Source organism: Mycteria americana, chromosome 5, assembly GCF_035582795.1.
Source record: "Mycteria americana isolate JAX WOST 10 ecotype Jacksonville Zoo and Gardens chromosome 5, USCA_MyAme_1.0, whole genome shotgun sequence".
In the NCBI taxonomy this organism is placed as follows: Eukaryota; Metazoa; Chordata; class Aves; order Ciconiiformes; family Ciconiidae; genus Mycteria; species Mycteria americana.
In genome coordinates, this window is record NC_134369.1 from 62,768,720 (window position 1) to 62,787,732 (window position 19,013).

At 39.4% G+C, this 19,013-nt stretch overlaps 2 protein-coding genes across 4 annotated transcripts; one reads left to right on the forward strand and one right to left on the reverse strand.

The window, feature by feature from the left end:
• Positions 1–1,444: 1,444 nt before the first annotated feature.
• BAG5 (BAG cochaperone 5) lies at positions 1,445–6,917 on the reverse strand. 2 transcript variants are annotated; one of them, XM_075503690.1, is made up of 2 exons: positions 6,774–6,917; positions 1,445–6,125 (listed from the first exon to the last, which is right to left on the reverse strand). In XM_075503690.1, exon 2 carries the CDS (start codon positions 6,095–6,097, stop codon positions 4,745–4,747), a length of 1,353 nt encoding a protein of 450 aa, XP_075359805.1. In that variant the 5' UTR covers positions 6,098–6,125; positions 6,774–6,917; the 3' UTR covers positions 1,445–4,744. The 2 variants fall into 2 exon arrangements, with proteins under 2 accessions (XP_075359805.1, XP_075359806.1); XM_075503691.1 differs by lacking the exon at positions 6,774–6,917 and adding an exon at positions 6,394–6,549.
• A 1-nt stretch (position 6,918) lies between these two features.
• COA8 (cytochrome c oxidase assembly factor 8) lies at positions 6,919–18,717 on the forward strand. Of its 2 annotated transcripts, XM_075503695.1 has the most exons (6): positions 7,268–7,376; positions 7,907–8,104; positions 9,174–9,237; positions 11,276–11,366; positions 14,921–14,974; positions 18,003–18,717. In XM_075503695.1, exons 1-6 carry the CDS (start codon positions 7,350–7,352, stop codon positions 18,109–18,111), a joined length of 543 nt encoding a protein of 180 aa, XP_075359810.1. In that variant the 5' UTR covers positions 7,268–7,349; the 3' UTR covers positions 18,112–18,717. The 2 variants fall into 2 exon arrangements, with proteins under 2 accessions (XP_075359809.1, XP_075359810.1); XM_075503694.1 differs by lacking the exons at positions 7,268–7,376; positions 14,921–14,974; positions 18,003–18,717 and adding exons at positions 6,919–7,147; positions 14,005–14,613.
• Positions 18,718–19,013: the final 296 nt, after the last annotated feature.

Genomic DNA, 19,013 nt, shown 5'->3' on the forward strand with positions numbered 1-19,013 from the left:
ATCAGCTCTGAACATTTGGTCACGTCTCTGCTAGCAGTTTCCTCTAGTAGGAATGTTCCCAGATCCTGCCATTTAAATGTCTCCTGCTGGCAGCCGGCTTAAACCCCCAGGCCTTCGATCCCTACGTTCAGTACTGAAGTCCTTCTACTCCTTCAAGTTCTCAGCTGAGAATTCTCCAAAGGAGAGGATATGCCTATATGGAAATAAAACACAAGAGTTTTACCAGTTAAACCATTTCAGGCACCAAAATCTGCCTGTCCCAAACACACACAAAAAAATTCTCAGCAAGGCAAATTCTCTCCTTTGATGAGTGAACAGCTGATCAAGACAAGCAGGTCAGCAGCTAGCTGAGCAACACCTAGGGCCATTGCTCAGATGATTTACTTGTCTTTGAAGAATGTATTTCCTTCGGATAAGCTATATTGTTAAAAGGGAGAGAAAGAAAATACAGTGAACTTGTTACCTATAGGAACACTCAACCTTTATAAACCTTATCCTTATCCAATGTTTACTGGGTAAGACTTTTCCAGATTGTGTATAGTACTTCGACATGAGCATTTGTGCTTTTTATTGCATGAACACTTACTTTGTAACACAAAAGAGCAATTGAAAGCAACTGGTTTATTTTCCTTCCATGATTCATTTGTATTGCCTTCATCATATCCCATTACTAAAGCGGCAAATTGTCTTCCTACTTGTTTGTAGTTGATAGTGCCACCCTCTCTCCTTTCTCCTCCAGAAATTTAACTACGGAGAAGGTTGATCTAATGACTTACTGCTACTGAAAATCTGAAACTTTGCTCCCGAACCCATGGCCACATGACCCACCCATTCATTCTGCAGTAGCTCTGGCCCACATGAAGCTTTTGTACAAGCCAAATTGACTCCCTAAACCCACAGAAAACTCCCTCCTCCATTTTTGTTAAGTTTGTTTTTTCCCATGTTATTGGATTAAATCAACTCATAGGAGTTGGCCAAGCAGCAGAAACTGCACCAAGCCAGCGGCTTTCTGGACAGAAATAGAAATTCCGATTTCCATCAGCAGTGAGCTGGTAACTTGGCTCACTGCATCTTGAGAAAACATACTGAGCCATCAGAACAATCATGTGAACATGCCTCATCTGCACAGTTTAAAACCGGATTAGCTTAACTCCTACTAAAGGTTCTTTAATCCACGTTGATTTTGCACATGAAGAGACTTCATACCATCAGTTTTGCAAGTTCATCTGTTAAAGCAGCACCCTTCAACAGAAAAGTGGCAAGATCTTAAACAGCCACAAGCATTTTTGCAGCCATCATCCAGCTGAAGCCCAGGAGCATGCACAGCTATTGCTGAGGAAAGAATGCAAGCAACAACTGATGTAATGATTGTAATGCAAGGTTGAATGCAGAAAAAACCAAAAAGCACCACCAGATTTAGCAAGCAGAGGTAGGAGTGGTTTCCACGCAAAGAACTTTATTGTCATAAATACAGCAGTGAAAAAGCAAACTTTCAAAGAAGGAGAAAAAAAATGAGAGCTTTATGTCTACATGTTTAATAAAAACACTTTTTCTAAGACAAAAATCATTTACATTCTGGTAACTCACATTCAAAAATAAATAGAGAAAGGCAGCAGGGCATAACATTCAAATGAATACCTAGTAAAAGGTGGTAACGTATTTTTATTAATAATCAAGAATATAACACTGCAATATTTAATCTTGAATTTGTATATACAAATGCCATATCCTACACAGCAATAAATCAAGACATATACACCATAAGGAGCACATACGCTAATTTCTGTTAAATTGAAAAAGCAGGAACCATACTTAACAAAAATCTCCTCCAAACTGGTAACACAGAAAAACTACTTTGAGTGGTTTCAACAGAAACAGACACTGAAATAACTAAAGAAAACTTGTTTAAAAAGAAATACAATTAACAAATAGGAATCACGATGTATGATTACCTCTCCCCCAGGTATGCAATCATTTATTTTGCTCTAAGATAGATTACACAGCACACAGAAAAGTTACTGTATTTCAGTATAGTACTAAAATGCAGGCTTTTGCAGTTTGGTCCATTTACATTTTGCTGATTATTTTAGCCTGCCATATCGGAAAGAAAAGTCGTGTGTCCCTCAATCTTTGGATATAAAAAACAGAGAAATTACATTCTTCAGCACAAAAGCAAGGCTTTGAGAAATCTGTGCAGTATTTTTTTGGTTAAGCATATTTAGTTTATTATCTTCATTCATGCAAAACCTGTCAATTAAGCCCATTCCAGATGAGGATTTTACCATAAAATTTAAATAGTCAATTTATTAGATTACAGAACTATGGAAAAAAGCTTAATCCACACAATATCTCGCTACTGAACTCCACTCAGTTAGTCAAAATTACACTAACTTACACATTTGCCTTCTTAGAGACGCAGGCTTAACCATTCAGAAAAGCTAAAAGACATACAAATTTAAAATAGAACAGATCTGAAAACTATACTTACTCATTTTTACATAAGAGGTTCAAACATTTATAAAGCTACACGTGACCTCCAAAGAACACAGACACTAAATTGTTAAACAATCTACAAGTAACCACTGCAGACCTGACAGTAATATTAAAGAAAAATGAGTAATATCATTACGCTATCAAATTCTTGTATTTCCTAAAAATGTAAGTGCAAATCAGAAGTTGCAGTTCAAACATGTAGAAAGCTTGAAATGAGTAAAATAATTCAGGTGTATAACATTATTAATATTCTGTGTTAGCCACATAATATATAAATATAGATTGGAATTTTAACTAGGGGAAATGATTTTTTTGAGGTAAGGAGAGATAAACTCAACAGGGTTATATCTCTGCAAGAGCAGAGAGAATCTTCCAACAAAAATTCTGTCATTGCCAAATTGTGCCTTAGGCACTGTACTTAATTGAAAAAATAGATCAGTTTTGGCAAGTAAAATTGCAAAGCAATCACCTGTACAATCACAAACAAAATATATTCACACTCTGAAGTTACACAGCCTTTCATCAACATCTCAAAGCATGTTACACAGCAAATACATTCTCTCCTTCTTGTAGCAATAGGCACAGAAGACCTGCCCAAAATCCCCCATCTCCACATCAATGCATTCGTTTTTAAGCAGAATCCATAATTCCCAAATTTGATACTCATTCTCAGGACTTTATAGAACAATTGTCACCTATTGTATTATGTTAATTTGACCTCTATTATAGTAGAATTATATATATGTGAGAAATCCAGTTTGCAAAGATTACAAATGTATGAAGCTGACAGTAAACAGTTCCTCTATCTACATGACGGTGCAACTTAGTGATGTCGTAAAGGCACTTGTCTCTCACAGACAGTATTGTCTTCTCTCATCAGTCAAAAATAGATCTAAAAATATTTATTTTAACATCCAAAATGTTTTTTTCTCCTTAAAGTGGTGCAAATCATCATCTATAGAACAGTAATTCATTAACTCAACATGACAGAGCTAAGTGCAAAGTATCCATAATTAAATATATCTTTATAATTAATTCATTTTAATGCCGTGCTCTCAAAAAAATGCCAAAAAACATGCTGTAGTAGAAATGTGATTGGCACTAGCAGCCACAAATAAAGGTAGGCGCATACAATAGTACAAGCAAGCTTATTTACGAAGTTACCAAAACAATTAAGTGATGAGTTGCAAGGAGAGACATTTGCCACAAGTCTTTTCCAAGACATGCTTGAAGCCACACCTGACCAGTATGTATAACACACATTTGCATCATTAGGAACATCTTTACAGCTAGCCACCTAATTTTACAAAAATAATTCCAAAATGCTCGTTCACTTCAAAGTGAATTCTGTTTCTGTTTTCACTGAATGTGAAAAGACAAGTCAAAACCAGATCTAACAGCAGAGTTTAAAAAGATACCTAAGCAGCCACTAAATAAAGTTCAGTGCAGTTTTCATCAGGGGTTCATGGATGGCAGTGTGAAATCCTCGAAATCCCATTTATCTGGTTAATATATATATACAGATTTTCCTCTCCAAGGCTCAGTACGTTAAAGCAATAATTTGAAAGAGTGTCCACCAACAGAAGACCTGTTTTTGCAAATCAGAGGGCTCAGGTTATTACAAAATATAGACATAATTGGCTTTGCCTATGTAAATGCTAATTTGCAGTTGGCATTATAGCTCCATTAACTGCGAAATCTAAACACCCAGAAAGGTGTGATGGGTGGCATAAATCAAGTACAACCCAAAAGCCAGCAGGTTTTTGCCCTTAATACTTTCTGTCATGACAGCACATTAAGAGTATATCCAGATTTTTGTGAAGTTGCTGGACAGAGCCTCATGCTTGAATACTAATTTTCACGTCCAGTCTTCTTTAAATAGTTTTGCCAGTACTGTACCATAAGGAAGTTTCTGCATCTTTAAAAAATCTGCATTCACTGAACATTGTACAAGGTTATTAAAACAAAAACAGAAGAAAAAAAGAAGCCATTTGATCAAGTATTAAGCTATTCCTTCAGAGAATTGCACTTCTTTGCTTTTAGCAATGACCAGAATTGCTGATGGTGTACTGACAGTTGCCATGGCAAGTGGGTGACTGCGTGGGATAGCAGACATATAGCCAAGTCAACTGCTTATGCAATCTCCATGATTTCAGTGAGCACAGAACACACCACTTGTATTATGTGCTGCCAATGATCTGCATAAAGTGCCAAAGGAAAAGATGTTCTTCTGTGTTAGGCCATGGCTGTTTCAGTACTCCCATTCATCTGTTTTCATGTCCAGATAGTAAAGAATATTCTGTGCAAGCTTTACTGCTTGCTTTCTGGCAGCCTTACACCGCTCGTCACCTTGTGGATCAACAGCATCAAGCGCTAGAAGTTGTTTCGTAAGAAGTTCTTCCAATCTCATGTAATTTTTATCCGTTCTGTTTCCATCAAATGAAATCACCTCCTGCTGAATTTGAGACAAGTTTCCAAGAACAGTCCAAACGGCTTTATGAGACTGATGTTCGGCAGCAGTTTGCTCAGGATACGTTTGCCTTTTTTCAAGTGCTTCCTTCAAATCAATATACGTTATAAGAGTTTGAACTTCTATTACTGCTCTTCTCCTGGCTTCTCTAATACAGGGGTTTTTTCCTGGACTCACCTCATCTAAGTGGGCAATTAATCCCTGCAATTCTGCTTTGGATCCCAAATACAAATCAGAAGCATTCTCTGTTTTTAAAAGTAAAGAATTAACTTCCTTCATTTTCTTGCGGATCTCTTCTATTTTTAGAATGGACTGATTTTGAGCCAAATCATAAGCATGAGTAGAATTTGCTTCTTCTTCCAAGTCCAGGTATTTCTGCAATTTATTGATCTCTTCCACTACTTCCTTTCTGTAATTTCTTATTTCTGTGCGACCACAGACATCTAAAGCATCCAAATCAGCAATGAGGCCTGTAAGCACACAGGATAGATGCCTGCAGGTATCATTACTACTCACTCCCATTAGAAGCGCAATGAGAGTTCCTCTTGCTTTGTTCACGTCACACATTACAGAGTTAATTTTGGAGACAGAAGGATGTGCATCATTAGAGAGTGGCAGGGACAGCTGTTGCTTTACACAGCCTTCTATAATCTCCTGAACAGCACATACTTTTGTCAGAGTGCGATACCTTGCTTTGCGTAAAGAAACTTTCCCTCCAGTTTTCACCTGGGTAAGCCTCAATACAATGTCCTGAATACCTTCTTCAAATTCGTCACTTATACAGTTACCTCCTTTGTAAAAAGGTGTAATCTCGCGTTCCACAAGTGACTGTGCCTCCTTGAATATAGCCTCTATTTCCAGTCTGCGTGGATGGTTTGCATTTTGTTCCAGCTCCTTAAGCAGCCTCTCTGTTTCCTGAGCAGCTCGCTTTCTGGCTTGCTGAATATCCCCCTTTCCTTCGGTGTCTACAGAATCTATTTCAAAAAGCTGTTTAGTAAGACTCCTTTCTAATTTCTTGTAATCTCGATCAGTAGACAGACCACTAAAGACAACCACTTGCTGTTCAATCTCTTTGACTTCTTTCTGTATTTCGTGCAACCGTTTTATGGATGGGTGTTGGTTACCCATATCCATTCTCTTCTTTCGTCCAGTTTCAGAAGAACTACAAGGAGAGCGAGAACAAGACTTGCGATTAATAAAATGCTATGCAAGCACATGTCACAACTTTCACAACATCCTGAAGCCCTTCAGCATTACAGCTATTTTAAATATCGCTAGCAATAGGAATAAACCACTCGGCTGATATTTCATAGCCATTCCTCTATCGTTTCACACCTCTTTCTCCGGCTCGGGCTGCCGGGGTGATGCTCTAGTTACCACACGACCAGCTCTTTGCATTTACCCACAACCTTCAGCCCTCCCTTCCCCACCTGCTCTGCAGCCGGAGGCATCGCAGAACAAACCGGACACCCGCAGCCCAGGGGAAAAACAGCGGCAAAACCCGACCGCGCTTGGGCCGCCACAAGCCCAGGGCAGGGCTGCCACAAGCCCAGGGCAGGGCTGCCTTCCCCCGCACTGGCCCCACAGCCGACGCTCCCCCCTCAGCACCCGCCACCCCCGGCGGCCCCCCCAGGCCCCCCCACGGCAGCAACCTCCCGCCCCGCCCCCGGCCACGGGGCCCGACGAAGCAGGGAGAGGCGGTGACAACGGGCCACCCCGGGGGAGCGCGGAGGTACCTGAGGAGAGGCTCGTCCCCACCCGCCTCCCCCCGCCCCGCAGCAAACCCCCGCCGCGCCCCCGCCCGCCTCACCCGCCGGCCGCCCCGGCCGAGGGACCCGCTGCCCGGCTCGCCGCTGCGCCACGGGCCGAGCGGCAGCGAACGCCAGGAGCCGAGCCCCGCCCCGCGGCCAGGCGGGCGGCGGCGGAGGCGGGAGCGGCGCGGCCGAAGGACGCGGCCCCTTCCCCAGCGCCGCCCCCGACCGCAGCGCCGCGCTCCGGGCGGCCTTGCCTTTGCGACACCGCCGTAAAGCGCCAGCCGCCAGCCGGAGGCGGGCGATGGCGGCGGCCCGAGCGCTGCGGGGGGGCGGCTGCTGCTGCCACCGCCACCGCTGCCTCCTCTCCTCCTCCTTCTCCTCAGCCGGCGGCGGCCCTACGGCTGAGCGCGGGGAGCGGCAGGAGAGCGCGGTAAATCCGGGCGGGAGGGGAGGGGCAGCTCCTGCGTCCCGAGCCGGCCTGCCGCGGGGGAGGCCTCGGGGTCTCCCGCCCCTGCGGAGCCCTGAGGGGGGAGCGGGGGAGGCCGCCCTGGCTGTCCCCGCGGTGACTCTCAGCGTCGCTGGGCGGGTGCGTCCCGATAAAAGCCGGCGTTTCCCGCGGCCTGTCGTTGTTTATGTATTTTCCAACGCCCCCGGTGTTTGTAAGTACGACGCGGGCCGTCCCGGGCTGCGCGCATGGGGCGCTGGGGCACAAGGGAAGTAAAGCGCTTGTACAAACGCAGCCGTAAGGTACGGGCTGTTAGAGCCAGTTCTTCCTAAACCCGGCCTGAAAAGCTACGCGTTTGCGCGTGTTCACGAGGATGCACGAAGAAAGCAGCGCTTAGGAAGACCTACATACTTGTTAGTTTTCTTGCCATCAAATATTTTAATGAAGTGGAATATCAGTGATACAAAATTGGGGGAAAAAAGAAGTTGCTTTGAAAAAAATCGTGATTCATGTCTGTTAGAAAAGAGTCAAAGGTATTTTCAGGGTAGTGCATTTCTAAATAAAAGTCATGTTTAAATGTATCAACATCGTTTTCAGTCAGGGTAAGTGAATGTGCATAATTTCTGAACTTGTTATGCTTCTATGTTTTAAGGTTTTGTGGAGTTTTGGAATGTATTTCAAATCGGGATGTTCTTCAAAAACTCTGCTAAAGCAGTCGTAATGAATTCTGCCTGTATTTTCAAGGGCCTGGATTTCAGCCCCCCCGCACACTCCCGTAACGACTGGATCGGCCCCCCCGACAAGCACTCCAACCTGCGGCCAGTCATCTTCTACGTGCCCCCCGAGGAGTCGCCCCTGGAGCGGCGGCTGCGGGAGGCACGGCAGGAGGCCCAGGCCTGCGACCAGCGCTTTTGGGCGCGGCACAACCGCACCTTCCGACAGGTGAGCCCGCTGCGATGCCTGCTGCCGCTCGGCTTCCACCTGCCCACCCGAAACTGGGGGGTTTGGTCTCCGTGAGGTAGGGTTCACTTCCGCCTGCTGTTACTGGCTGGTAATTGATACCGTTTCTTTCAGTACTCATGGTGTCTTTGTGGAAATTACTTTTTTGTCATTAATTTCTTTAAAATGATGTACAAAACTAAAGAGTCTGTGTATTTTATTGCTGTTTAGTGGCATATAATGATATTTGCCTTTTTCCTATCTTGCACTGAAAAAACAAAGTTGTAGCCACCCATGCGGCTGTTGAAAATGATTCTGCAGCTCTTCTTGCTCTGTCATAAGTGAGAGAAATTAGGTATAATCCGTAAAGGTAAATGAGGGACATGCCCTATTTCACTGGCAGTGTATCCCAACAAGGCTAAAAGTGGGGACTTTTCAGTCGTGGTTTGTCTTCTTTCCTGATTGCAGTCCTGGTTAAGAGACACTGAATTTTGTTGGAAGAACAGTAACAGTTCAGTAATTCACCATCATTTGTGATGATCTTTGATCATCATATCCTCCCAAAACTTGCAAAGATCTCAGAGAAAAAGCAAAGCTTGTTTTTTAATTCCATAAACTGCTTTTTAAATTTGAAAAACTTATTAACAATTAATTCTCTTTCCATCTAAGTAATTTCACTTTTTTAAGGCTGCATGTTTTTCTCTATGCTCAAATTCTCAGTTACACAATATAGCACATCTTCATAGTTTGTCTTATAAACTGAAGGTTCGGGTCCTGTCAAACAGTACTGAAGCTCAGCTGTAACTTTACTCCACAAATAAGTTTTATATGTTTCAGTAGAACACTTGCATGAATTAATTGATGCATGCAGGTAGCAGGATCTAAGTGACAAAGTTACTGGTTTAACTAACTCACTGGATCCAGGAAAATGTTTTGTTGACATTTCCAAGTATAACAAGTATTGCACGTTATTTCAGAGGGTATTAAGCACTACACTGCTATGTGATTAAAAACAGTGGTTAACTTCAAGGACTGAGTACCTCAGATTCTAATGTGGAAAAACATGTTTTAGGAAAAAGAAGAATTTATTTATTCAAGACTGAAAGCCAAAGGTCTGGAAATAAGAGATGAAACAGGTTAGTGAGATCTTTGTTTATAGTTTAGGATGCGTTCTGAATTCTGTTTAATTTTGAATTTTGTTAATTTATGCTCTTTGTGTTCTGTCACAAGTAAATCTTGAGGGTAGGATTTAGAAGTGTTTTCAGGAGCATCATAAAGAGGGGAGGAGCTCTTCAGAGATGTGCCTGTGGAGGCCAGATCATCTGTTGCACTGTTCTTCCCCTAATTCCTTCCCCGCAGCTTGAGGGAATGCGCCAAAATCCTAGCCACGTAATCATTCTGTACTCTAAGGAGGAAGGGGCTTTTTCCTTTTACACCTCTTTACCCAGTGAGCTAGCTGAGCTAAACATATAGAGTATTTGCCTCAAGTGCATGTTATGGTTGGGTGGATAAATTCACACTCTTTGGCTTCAGGTCCATAGTGTATACAATGAATACAATATTTTTGCTTGAGGGAGAATAAGACAACTTCTGAGGAGACAGCAGCTGCTATCTGCCTGTCTTTGCCTGAGCACAGTTGCTGTAAAATAGTTGCCTCTCTAATTCATTATGTGAAGCTGAAAACAAGATGCCTTCATAATAACAGTGAATTGGCCATTGTAGTATGAGGTTGAACACTTTGTTCATAGAATAATGATCTGTTTGAGTTTAGGAAAAGCATCTGCTCTGACATTCTGTATATCACAAACCATTATTTTTCTCTTCTGTTTGTATCCTGGTGATCAGTGTGTGGTTGAGAAATAATTTTAATTAAGTTCTGTGTTGTTTAGAAAACGCTTCTTTTATATTACCATTTTGGTTTTGTTTTGGGTTTTTTGTTTTGTTTTCATACCCTAGAAATAAAAGAAAAAATAGTAAGCATGTACATCCCCTAGAAATAAAATTCTATTGGCTGCATGTGTTGATTAACTCTGTTCTATAATACAGCTGTGTGTGTATATAAAAATAAGAGTAATAACAATATACATGAACAGTTGGAACAAACCTTACTTTTCTGTATAAGTGAGTCTATGATCAGTTCTGCTGATACCAGTATGAAGAAACAAATTAACTATAGGTGTTAAGTAGGCAGCCTTCAAATAGTTTTGGAGTAAATTTGTCCCATGGTATGTTAATCCACTGTAATATGTTAGATTTGTAAATAACGACCAATAGAACTGATCAATAACTTACATTTCTATGATCAGTCTCAGGAGCTTTAAAACTCATTTTGGAACAGTAACAAGTTGAATATCACAATTGCATCTCCCTCATCATATCCATGTCCCTTGGGACATTCAAATTTGACCCTCATTTTAGAAACATTGAAAGTGCCAGGAAGCTTGTATAGGAATTATCTGGTAGAGTTGAGAATATTTGCTTGTTCTCAGGATTCTACATCTGTGCTGTAGCCACAGGTTTTTCTTGCATATTCTGTGGAGAGAATCCATCTGCTTTTATATTCTGCTTGTGAGAGTGGCATACTCAAAGTCATCTTTTGTACTTGCTTCTTCACAAATTGTCTACTATATTGTTAATAAATGTGACATCTCAGAACATACACTCTTTGGTATAAGTTCCTTGAAATTTATCACCAGCAACAGAAAAAAATGTACATCTCAAAATATCATGTCAGCCATGGATAGTGTTCTTTCTATATTTATTGACTTGCTTTAGGGGGGAAACTTAAGTTACTAAGTGCTCTTACTGGTGCTGTTTAGACTTCAGCCCCATGAGAGATTAATTTTACTCAAGGGATAGGTACTCCTAGATCTATGGACTTTTTCATAGGGGTCCACTAGTTCCCTCAATAATCTAAGGCCTATAAAGATAATCACTTTCACAAGTAATAAGGGCTTAAGAGTTATGCCAGCTTGAAGATGATCAGTATTTTTAATCTGCTGTGCTCCCTTAGGTAAGTTTTAAAAAGCTGGAAGATAAAAGCATATTAACTTGTTCAAGGTTACACAGGAAGCTTGTAGGAGCAAGGAGTCAGACCTAGCTCTCCTGCATCTGAACCCAGTGTTTTAATCCAAAGAATTGTCTTGACATTGTTATGCCAAAACTTATTTTCAGGTCAAAAAGCAACACTGAATGCAGAAGAAATGGCTGACTTTTACAAGGACTTTCTAAGTAAAAATTTTAGAAAGCATATGCAGTATAACAGGTATGTAGAAGGTATTTATGTTGGCTATTATACATTACAGTCTAAGTGAAAAGCGTAAGATGAAATCTAAAATTTGAACTTTTTTTTTTCCGTAATTGGTAAAGCAGGACCTAAAACTGTCATTTTAGAAAATTATTTTTTTTAAATGCTATTATTAGCATTTGACAGAAATTTGCATTATCATTTGAGTTCTACTGGTTATTGTTGATTTAGTGGAGAGATGAATCTCATGTGTGAGATTCAGAGAGACAAGATCAGATACTCAATTTTTTTTCTCTGATGGCATGGGTCTTTTCATGCTGCTAATTGAAACTGATAAATATGCAAGTAAAACAGTTGAAATTGCTATATAACAGATTCTAGTTAACTGTTAAATAAGGACTAGTAAATGTGATTAATCTTAAAGGAGAATTGTTTAATGAGAATAATATTTAGCATTCTCGGTTTTATTATTTTGCAAGCATACAGTGAAAATGAAAGTGATTAGCCTTGAGTTTGTGGGTTTTTTGTGTGGCAAAGTATTAGTAAAATGATCGCCTGAATTCATCCTGTGTAGAATCTTGGCTACAACTGGGTAAGCCCGCATCCACCGTGCCTCTTCACAACATCTGCTGTGTTGTTTCAGTGTTACTGTTTGTACAACTTGATAAACTGGATTTGGGATCTGAAACAACTGAAAAACAACTTGCAAATACACATTACCCTGCAAGTAGCTGTGCACACTTGGTAGAGGGCTAGAAATGAGGAAGGAATGGGAAGCTGGAGGAGGATAGTACTTAATCCACAGTAGCACTGTCCACTGAATATGAAATGACAACATTGGATTGAAAGATTATTGGGCTCAAAGGTGTCAAGTGTTATTGGGTTCCTAATGGTGTAAAGCTAGTGAGAATTCTACCATCGCTGTAACTCATCTATAACAAATTGTGGTGTAGGGTTCTTTGTATGTATTGTGCATATACCATAACATACTATACTGTAAGAACAATTTTACTGTAACAAATATTTAAAACAAATATGCACATCTTGTCTTGCCCATGGGGGTGGGCAGGGGGGGAAACCTCACCAAAACCTAAGCAACAGCATGAAAAGATGGAAAGTAAAAAACTCTTATTAAAAAGAGGATTGTTGTTCAAATTGCCCATAACTGATGAGTGAGAAAGCAATAGTTTATCTTAGAACTGGTCACTAGATGTCATTGATGTAGTGACCCTGAGATAGTGTTCCATCTTCATGGTAAGAGAGTTCCGGCTTTGAGCCTAAACATGACCTTCATGTTGCTGCTTGTAAAATCAGGTAGTGTAAGCTCCATCATTGTGGTTTCAAAGTGGAACTGCACAGCCCTGAAAGCAGTGGAGCTTTTTACAGGCATTCTGATTTTGAGGGGTCATATTTATAAAAATCTGTTTATGCATTCAGCTGTATGTTCTTTTGCAGCGTTGCCAGCTGGCCTGAAAACTGTGGCCGCTAAAGTGTTGCAACTTCTAAAATTTAGTTAAAATTGAAGCAATGACTGTACATAGATGCCATGAATATTTAGTTCAGGGTACTTAGACTGGAAATACAGTCTAGTTGAGGGAAAAAAAAAATGAGAAGAATATAGGAAATGAGACACGAAAGGGGAAGAGAAACAGTTGCAATGTTAGCATGATATTTTGATTTAACATGACATTTGAGGGGGTAGCTCAGTGCTGCTTGTCAGCATGATTTTGGCTACTATCCTTACTGAGAGGTTAGTATCTCAGGTTTATGTTAGATCTGTACATGCAAGGTTTCCCACAGATCTCGAGAGAAGACCTAAATCCCAGTGTTTAATATTCCCTGCTAGTTCTACAGTAAGTGTATTCTATTGCTTCTTGTGCAGCATTTTACAAAATGGGGGAGTGATCCTTGTTGGAAACTAGAAAGAAATTACAAAATTAGTTTGTAACAGGGGCAAGAATTTGAAGCAAGTTCTTTAGAGGTTAAAAAGGGCTGACGCAGACTATCTTACCTATATCTCAAATTGGCTCCAGAAGTCATGCATGGTGCATGAAAACTACTTCAAGATATAAACACTAACTTTGGCAATATTAAAGGCATCATCTTTAAACGGTACTGCATTAGAAACCTATGTTTCCTATATTGGGTTATATAATCAGTCTTTGAAGTGTCATTTTATTTTATTTTTCGCCCCTTTATAGGTGACCAACTATGCCCTTTCCAACACATGCATCTTCATACATGCACAAACAAATCTTACCCATAGCACAGCACTGGCAGGAAATTCTTCTAGATAGCTTGATGATCAGCTTTACTTCTGAAACATGAGATATGGTTACAATTATTTTATCTTACCTGATTCCAAATACAATTGGTCATAAAACTACCCATGCCTTAACTTTTTACAGTTATGCTCTCAATGGTTGTAGCCCTATAGCCTGCATGTAACCTGTTCATGGATGTGGATATTTACATAGACCTCTTCATAGGTTATTTAACTCTAATTAGGCAGGAAACGTGTTGCCACAAAGAATGGAAAAGCATGTTGTCACTGAATTGTCATTTGTCAATGCCAAAGGGTATTTTAATACAATCGCGTACCTTTTTCCTGTTCTTGTTCTGTGTGCTGATGATTTTCCTGGCTTTGGAATCCTAGAGATTGGTATAAACGTAACTTTACGATCACATTCCTCATGGGACAAGTAGCACTGGCAAGAGCTCTGAGGTGGCTTCGTTGGAAAAAGAAAAATGTTGGAAATTAGTGATTGCAGCTCCATGAAGAATGCAACACTAGCTAGGCCCGCTATAAACTTGTTTATAGTGATGTTCAGAATCTGAATGACTAATGTAATAATTGCTTGAATCTGTTTGTTAAACTATGTAAATAAAAGTTGCCGTTGGTCTTAATTTATAATCACTATATAGATTTCCTTTACCTTTCATTCCAAGAATGTTTCCCAATCAAAACACAACTGAGAAAACTATCAAAAGCTGTTCCTCGTTTATGTTAAATGGAAGGGATCACAACTGTCACGTTTTTACCACAGAGTCATAGCTCTTAAATAACATGTGATTCAGTATCCTGTACCTGAACTCAGGTCAGAGAATGATGTCTCTACCAACCATATTAGTATATAAAGACAAAAATGCTGCATTTGGCAGGAGTTGTCTTTCTGGGGCAGTAGCTGTCCACAAGTAATGCAACATGGCTGAAGGAACAAGTATGATTTGTGAGTATATATACAATAAATTTAGAATAATCCTCTTTTCAGTGTGATTATTTCCTATTTTTAATAAAGATTTAAGATACGATTTCATATAAATTACTAATGCAATAGGATCTTCTTAGATAATTTTAAGTAGAAGAAATGTGCCCCCTTTGGACAAGAGTTCCTGTAACCTATGATTGATAAGGATTTTAGTTGCTGAGCAATAAAACAGATGCATTGCCAGTCACTTAATCGTGGTAGAAAAGGAAATTGATACTTGGTTGTATGGAGGAGAACATTAGTACTAATACACACTGCTTTCTACTGGTTCATTTCTTTCAAAAAATGTGTTATTCTCACCAGTTTCTCTGAGGCACTCAAAAGAACTCGCCTGAGGGGGATTTTTCTGGCCTCAAGGTATATAACATCAATTGGAAGGAGGTTGGTTTAAATGAAGTCTTAAAATGTTATGCCACGTATCTGTAATTTAAAAGAAGTTCCATTCATTAGAATGTTCTCCCTGTCCATTTATACAGGTAAATGATTTTTTGATACAGTACCTACTAAGAGGATTCTGTTAAAAATAATGTATGTTGTCAAATGAAGTGTGTTTTCCTAAAGCTATGCTGCAGGGAAGGTTCTGCTTTTGGAAATGGCAGCTCAGTAGCCATTGACCTGTTTTTCATATCTAAACATGACATGATTTATTCACAGGCTTTTTCTGCTGGAGCAGAAGGAGCTTTGTCAGTATCAACTGTAATAATTCCTTTGCAAGATGAAATAAATATTAATGATACAGTAGTGGATCGCACTGTGTCATATAATGATGATATCATTGGGGCTAAAAAGGTCACTGAATTGTGGTTTTAACTGTTGTGTTATTAGTAAATGAAAACAGTCATTAATAGTGTTTGCTGAGGTGCTGACCAACACTTCTAGGAAAATATTAGTTGTGAATGTTATTTACTGCATCAGTACTGTAAAAGGTCTATATTTATTAAAAAGTCACAAAATGCCATGTTTCGTTAGGAAAATAAATTTTTGAAATAGACTACTGTGGGTATGTAATGTAATTCTTCAGGGCTTTACAGTAAATCATACCTTACAGTATATAAGCTTTGACCACAATGCGAATGCACACTTTAATAAATAGTTCCAATGTAAAAGAATGATTTGGATAATATAAGAAAATATCCCTGAAAGGCAGGGACCAGAACCCCAATGGACAGGTGGTTGATAGCCATGTGTTCTGACAGCCCATGCATAAGATCCCTAAGGTAGTTTCACATATGCTTTGAGTGGGTAGAGGTCAATCAAAAGAAGCATTTTCATCTTCTGAGCTGCCTACTTTTATTAACACAGACATTTTTGTGTCTGCCTGCTGAACCGTATCAGCAAATGGATTCACTACTAGAACTAATCCAAGGAAAAAAGTGTTAGATGTCAGTTGAATTAATATGTCTCATCATGCAGACCTAAGTGTTCTACTATTGGCATAGGGGAGATGTGGGAATTCAGCTGGAGGATTTGGATTGTGCTTCAGTCAATTCAGAGTTAAAACTTTTCTGAACATGTAATTTTAGTGTTGGTCACCCAAACTAATACGATCAGCATACAATGGATCATGCTAGGACTCTGCTCTGAGCTGCTCGTAGGTGAAGTTCATGCCTTTATGGCATTGCCTTCATTAAGATTCTGTGTGGGGTGCTGGGTCCCTTCATCTAAAGCCTATTGAAGGAGTGAGGTATTTATCTATTAGGTAACTGTTGAGCTCTGATTTAGAATACCTAATAAAGCCACTGTGAAAAGATGTTATTAAAAATAATCCATCTGAAATGTTGAGTCTCATTACCAAAACCACATATATTTACTAGGATAATTACATTTTCTGAACAGCCAAAAGCCATATCGTTTTTGCCAGTGTTGCATTACTTTTGATATTTTTTTTCCTTGACTCAGAGCAGTTGTAATAATGCCAGCTGCTTTCAGATATTATTGATCATAAGTCCTTTATACATCAAAGGAAGAATAAGGAGCTGCCACAGACTACTAAAAATAAATTTTTTATGTATACAGAGGCCTGCTACAGTAACTGAAGCTAGTGAAATAGATCAAAGAGTGACTTCTGTGCACATTTTCTGAGTATAGGAAAAATACAGGGGAGTGTTCCTATCATTTAGGTATTTAGCTAATCCTGTCAGAAGGAACAGCAGTATTTCATATTTAGTGGTGTCAGCATGTGCCTTTTTAATCTGTCTCCTCAATAAGTGCATAATAAAGCAACAGTACTTTGGTGACACTCAAATAATTTTAGATAGTTTGTATTGACTTGGAGTGGTTATGTTCTGATAATCTGTGTGGGTTTTTTGCTATTCACTGAATTTCTCTACTGGAGCATTAATTTTGATAGACTATGAGAGGAGTAAGGGGAAGTGTCAAATGGGGATTGAGAGGCAGACCAGCTAGAGGTTGGTTTGAAGTGATTGTAGCACCTTTATATGTGATGAATAAAGAACTGCACATCTTAAAAAAATAAATGCATTTCTCAATTTCATTAGGGGTTTTAAAAGTAATGGTAGCAACTACTGAGAAGATAGCTTCTATATTTAACGGAAAATTCTTGGTGATAAAATTAAAATTTAGTTCAAAACAGATGTGTTATTTAGAAGCTGACCCTTCCTGGCCCCATTTTAAGGGGACTGTTCTGCTTGCAATTTTTAACTTCCACTAACACTAAGCAAGATTGGTATCTTACAGGACAATCAGATTTAGCCAAACAAGAACTTAATTTACATCCTGCGCAGAGCCCACGGGCCAGTCTTTTGCATAAAGACTGGAAGATTGAATTGCTTTCAGGAAGGGATGGTATATGCCTGGAACTGTAATATGCATGAATAACATTTTCATACTAAAAATTATATCCACTGATTGCTGTAAACTGATTCACAGAACAATAACCCTATTATTATTCAGGTTCATTTCTCAAAAAAAAAATAGTAACAGAAACAGAAGTTGCTTTATTTCTTATGAGTTTATTTCTTAAAAAGAGTTTATAAGTACATGGAATGTAATCATCTTGAAATACATACTCATTAATATTCATTTTTATATAAACCACTTCTTTGTGCTTTGAATTTGTATTCATTAATGGATTAAGATTTACCCAAGTATTGTGAGTTGACTGATATATTCAAATAGCAGGTGCTGTGGAAGTGCAAAAACAGTACTTTTGGCCAGAAATAGTAAAGGCAAAAAAATTCCATGATTCCATTTTAAGTGTGATCTTACTCAGTAGAAATATTATTTTATAGTACTACCCACAGTCAAAATCAGTTTTAGAAGCCATGTAAATGCTCTGAAGGCATGGTCCCTGTTTCATACAGCTGCTTGTGTTTTACTAGTTCAAACCAGATACCCATTTAATCGAGTTTCTCATATTTTGCAGGGAAAGGCACAGTGATTTTGCTTTCTGGTGTATGCAGGTTCTCATTCTTGGGGGTGGCCCCAGGTGTGTTGTGAAGGGGGCCCGAGATGGCAGGAGACAGCAAGAATGACTGTATGCATCTCCTGAGAGTGCCAGGAGGCAATTAGCACTCAGCCTAAACTGGAGTAGCCCTGAAGCTACTTTGATGGACCATGACTGGCATGAGTTTCCAGCAGTCCCCGTGCCAGTCAAGAATTGCTGGCATTCAGCAGTACTCTGTTCACACCGCTGCCTCCAAAGAACCCACTGATATGATTCAACTGCAGAATTGGCTGCGGTAACTTTCATCAGCTGCGCCAAAACACATTAACAGGCAAAACGCAAGTTTCAGAATCAAGAAATTCAGGTCACTATTTGTATCTCATTGTTAAAGAACTTCCTGTTGACAAATTTTAGCTCTGTCTTTGTAATAAATCCTTGCCATGGAAAATTTTTCATATGATGATCAGTGTGTAGCATACATTGGCTGTTTTTAAAGGGTTCCAGAAAAGTTACAGATTTTGATTTCTAGAAAGATTTGAATAATTAGAAGTCTAGATTTTTGGAGGGCAGGCTATTTTGCAAAACAGATTTTGTAGTCAAGGCTATATTAGAAGGCAAAATCCATGAATTGCAAATTTCAAAAGAGATTAATTGACTCCCTTGATTGCTTTCCAAATGATTTTGTTATTCTGGCGTGTCATATAGAAAATAGATGGTATGACACAGCATAAATATTCTGTAACAAACCAAGTCAAGACAGTTCTGACCTTAGTAGCTGTAGAAACTATAAAAGCTTAGGTAGAAAACTCTTATTTGTCCAAAACTGTATGAGACTGAAAGACAAAATGGAAACTAAATTCCAGTGAATATGTAAGAAAATGTCTTCTGGATTTACCAATCTTCTTCTCACATTTACCAAAATAATATTTCACTTTTAATGTCATGTCTGGAAAACCTCCAGTTTCCTCAGGTCTGATGAAAAATTCCACC

What these genes read in the sequence shown, in the direction of transcription:
- BAG5 (XM_075503690.1), bottom strand. Translation starts at nt 6,097, where the DNA reads ATGGATATGGGTAACCAACACCCATCCATAAAACGGTTGCACGAAATA.
- COA8 (XM_075503694.1), top strand. Translation starts at nt 7,019, where the DNA reads ATGGCGGCGGCCCGAGCGCTGCGGGGGGGCGGCTGCTGCTGCCACCGC. An exon ending in ACAACCGCACCTTCCGACAG is followed by an intron (nt 8,105 to 9,173) that starts GTGAGCCCGCTG and finishes AACATGTTTTAG; the next exon opens with GAAAAAGAAGAATTTATTTA. An exon ending in AAGCATATGCAGTATAACAG is followed by an intron (nt 11,367 to 14,004) that starts GTATGTAGAAGG and finishes TTGGAATCCTAG; the next exon opens with AGATTGGTATAAACGTAACT.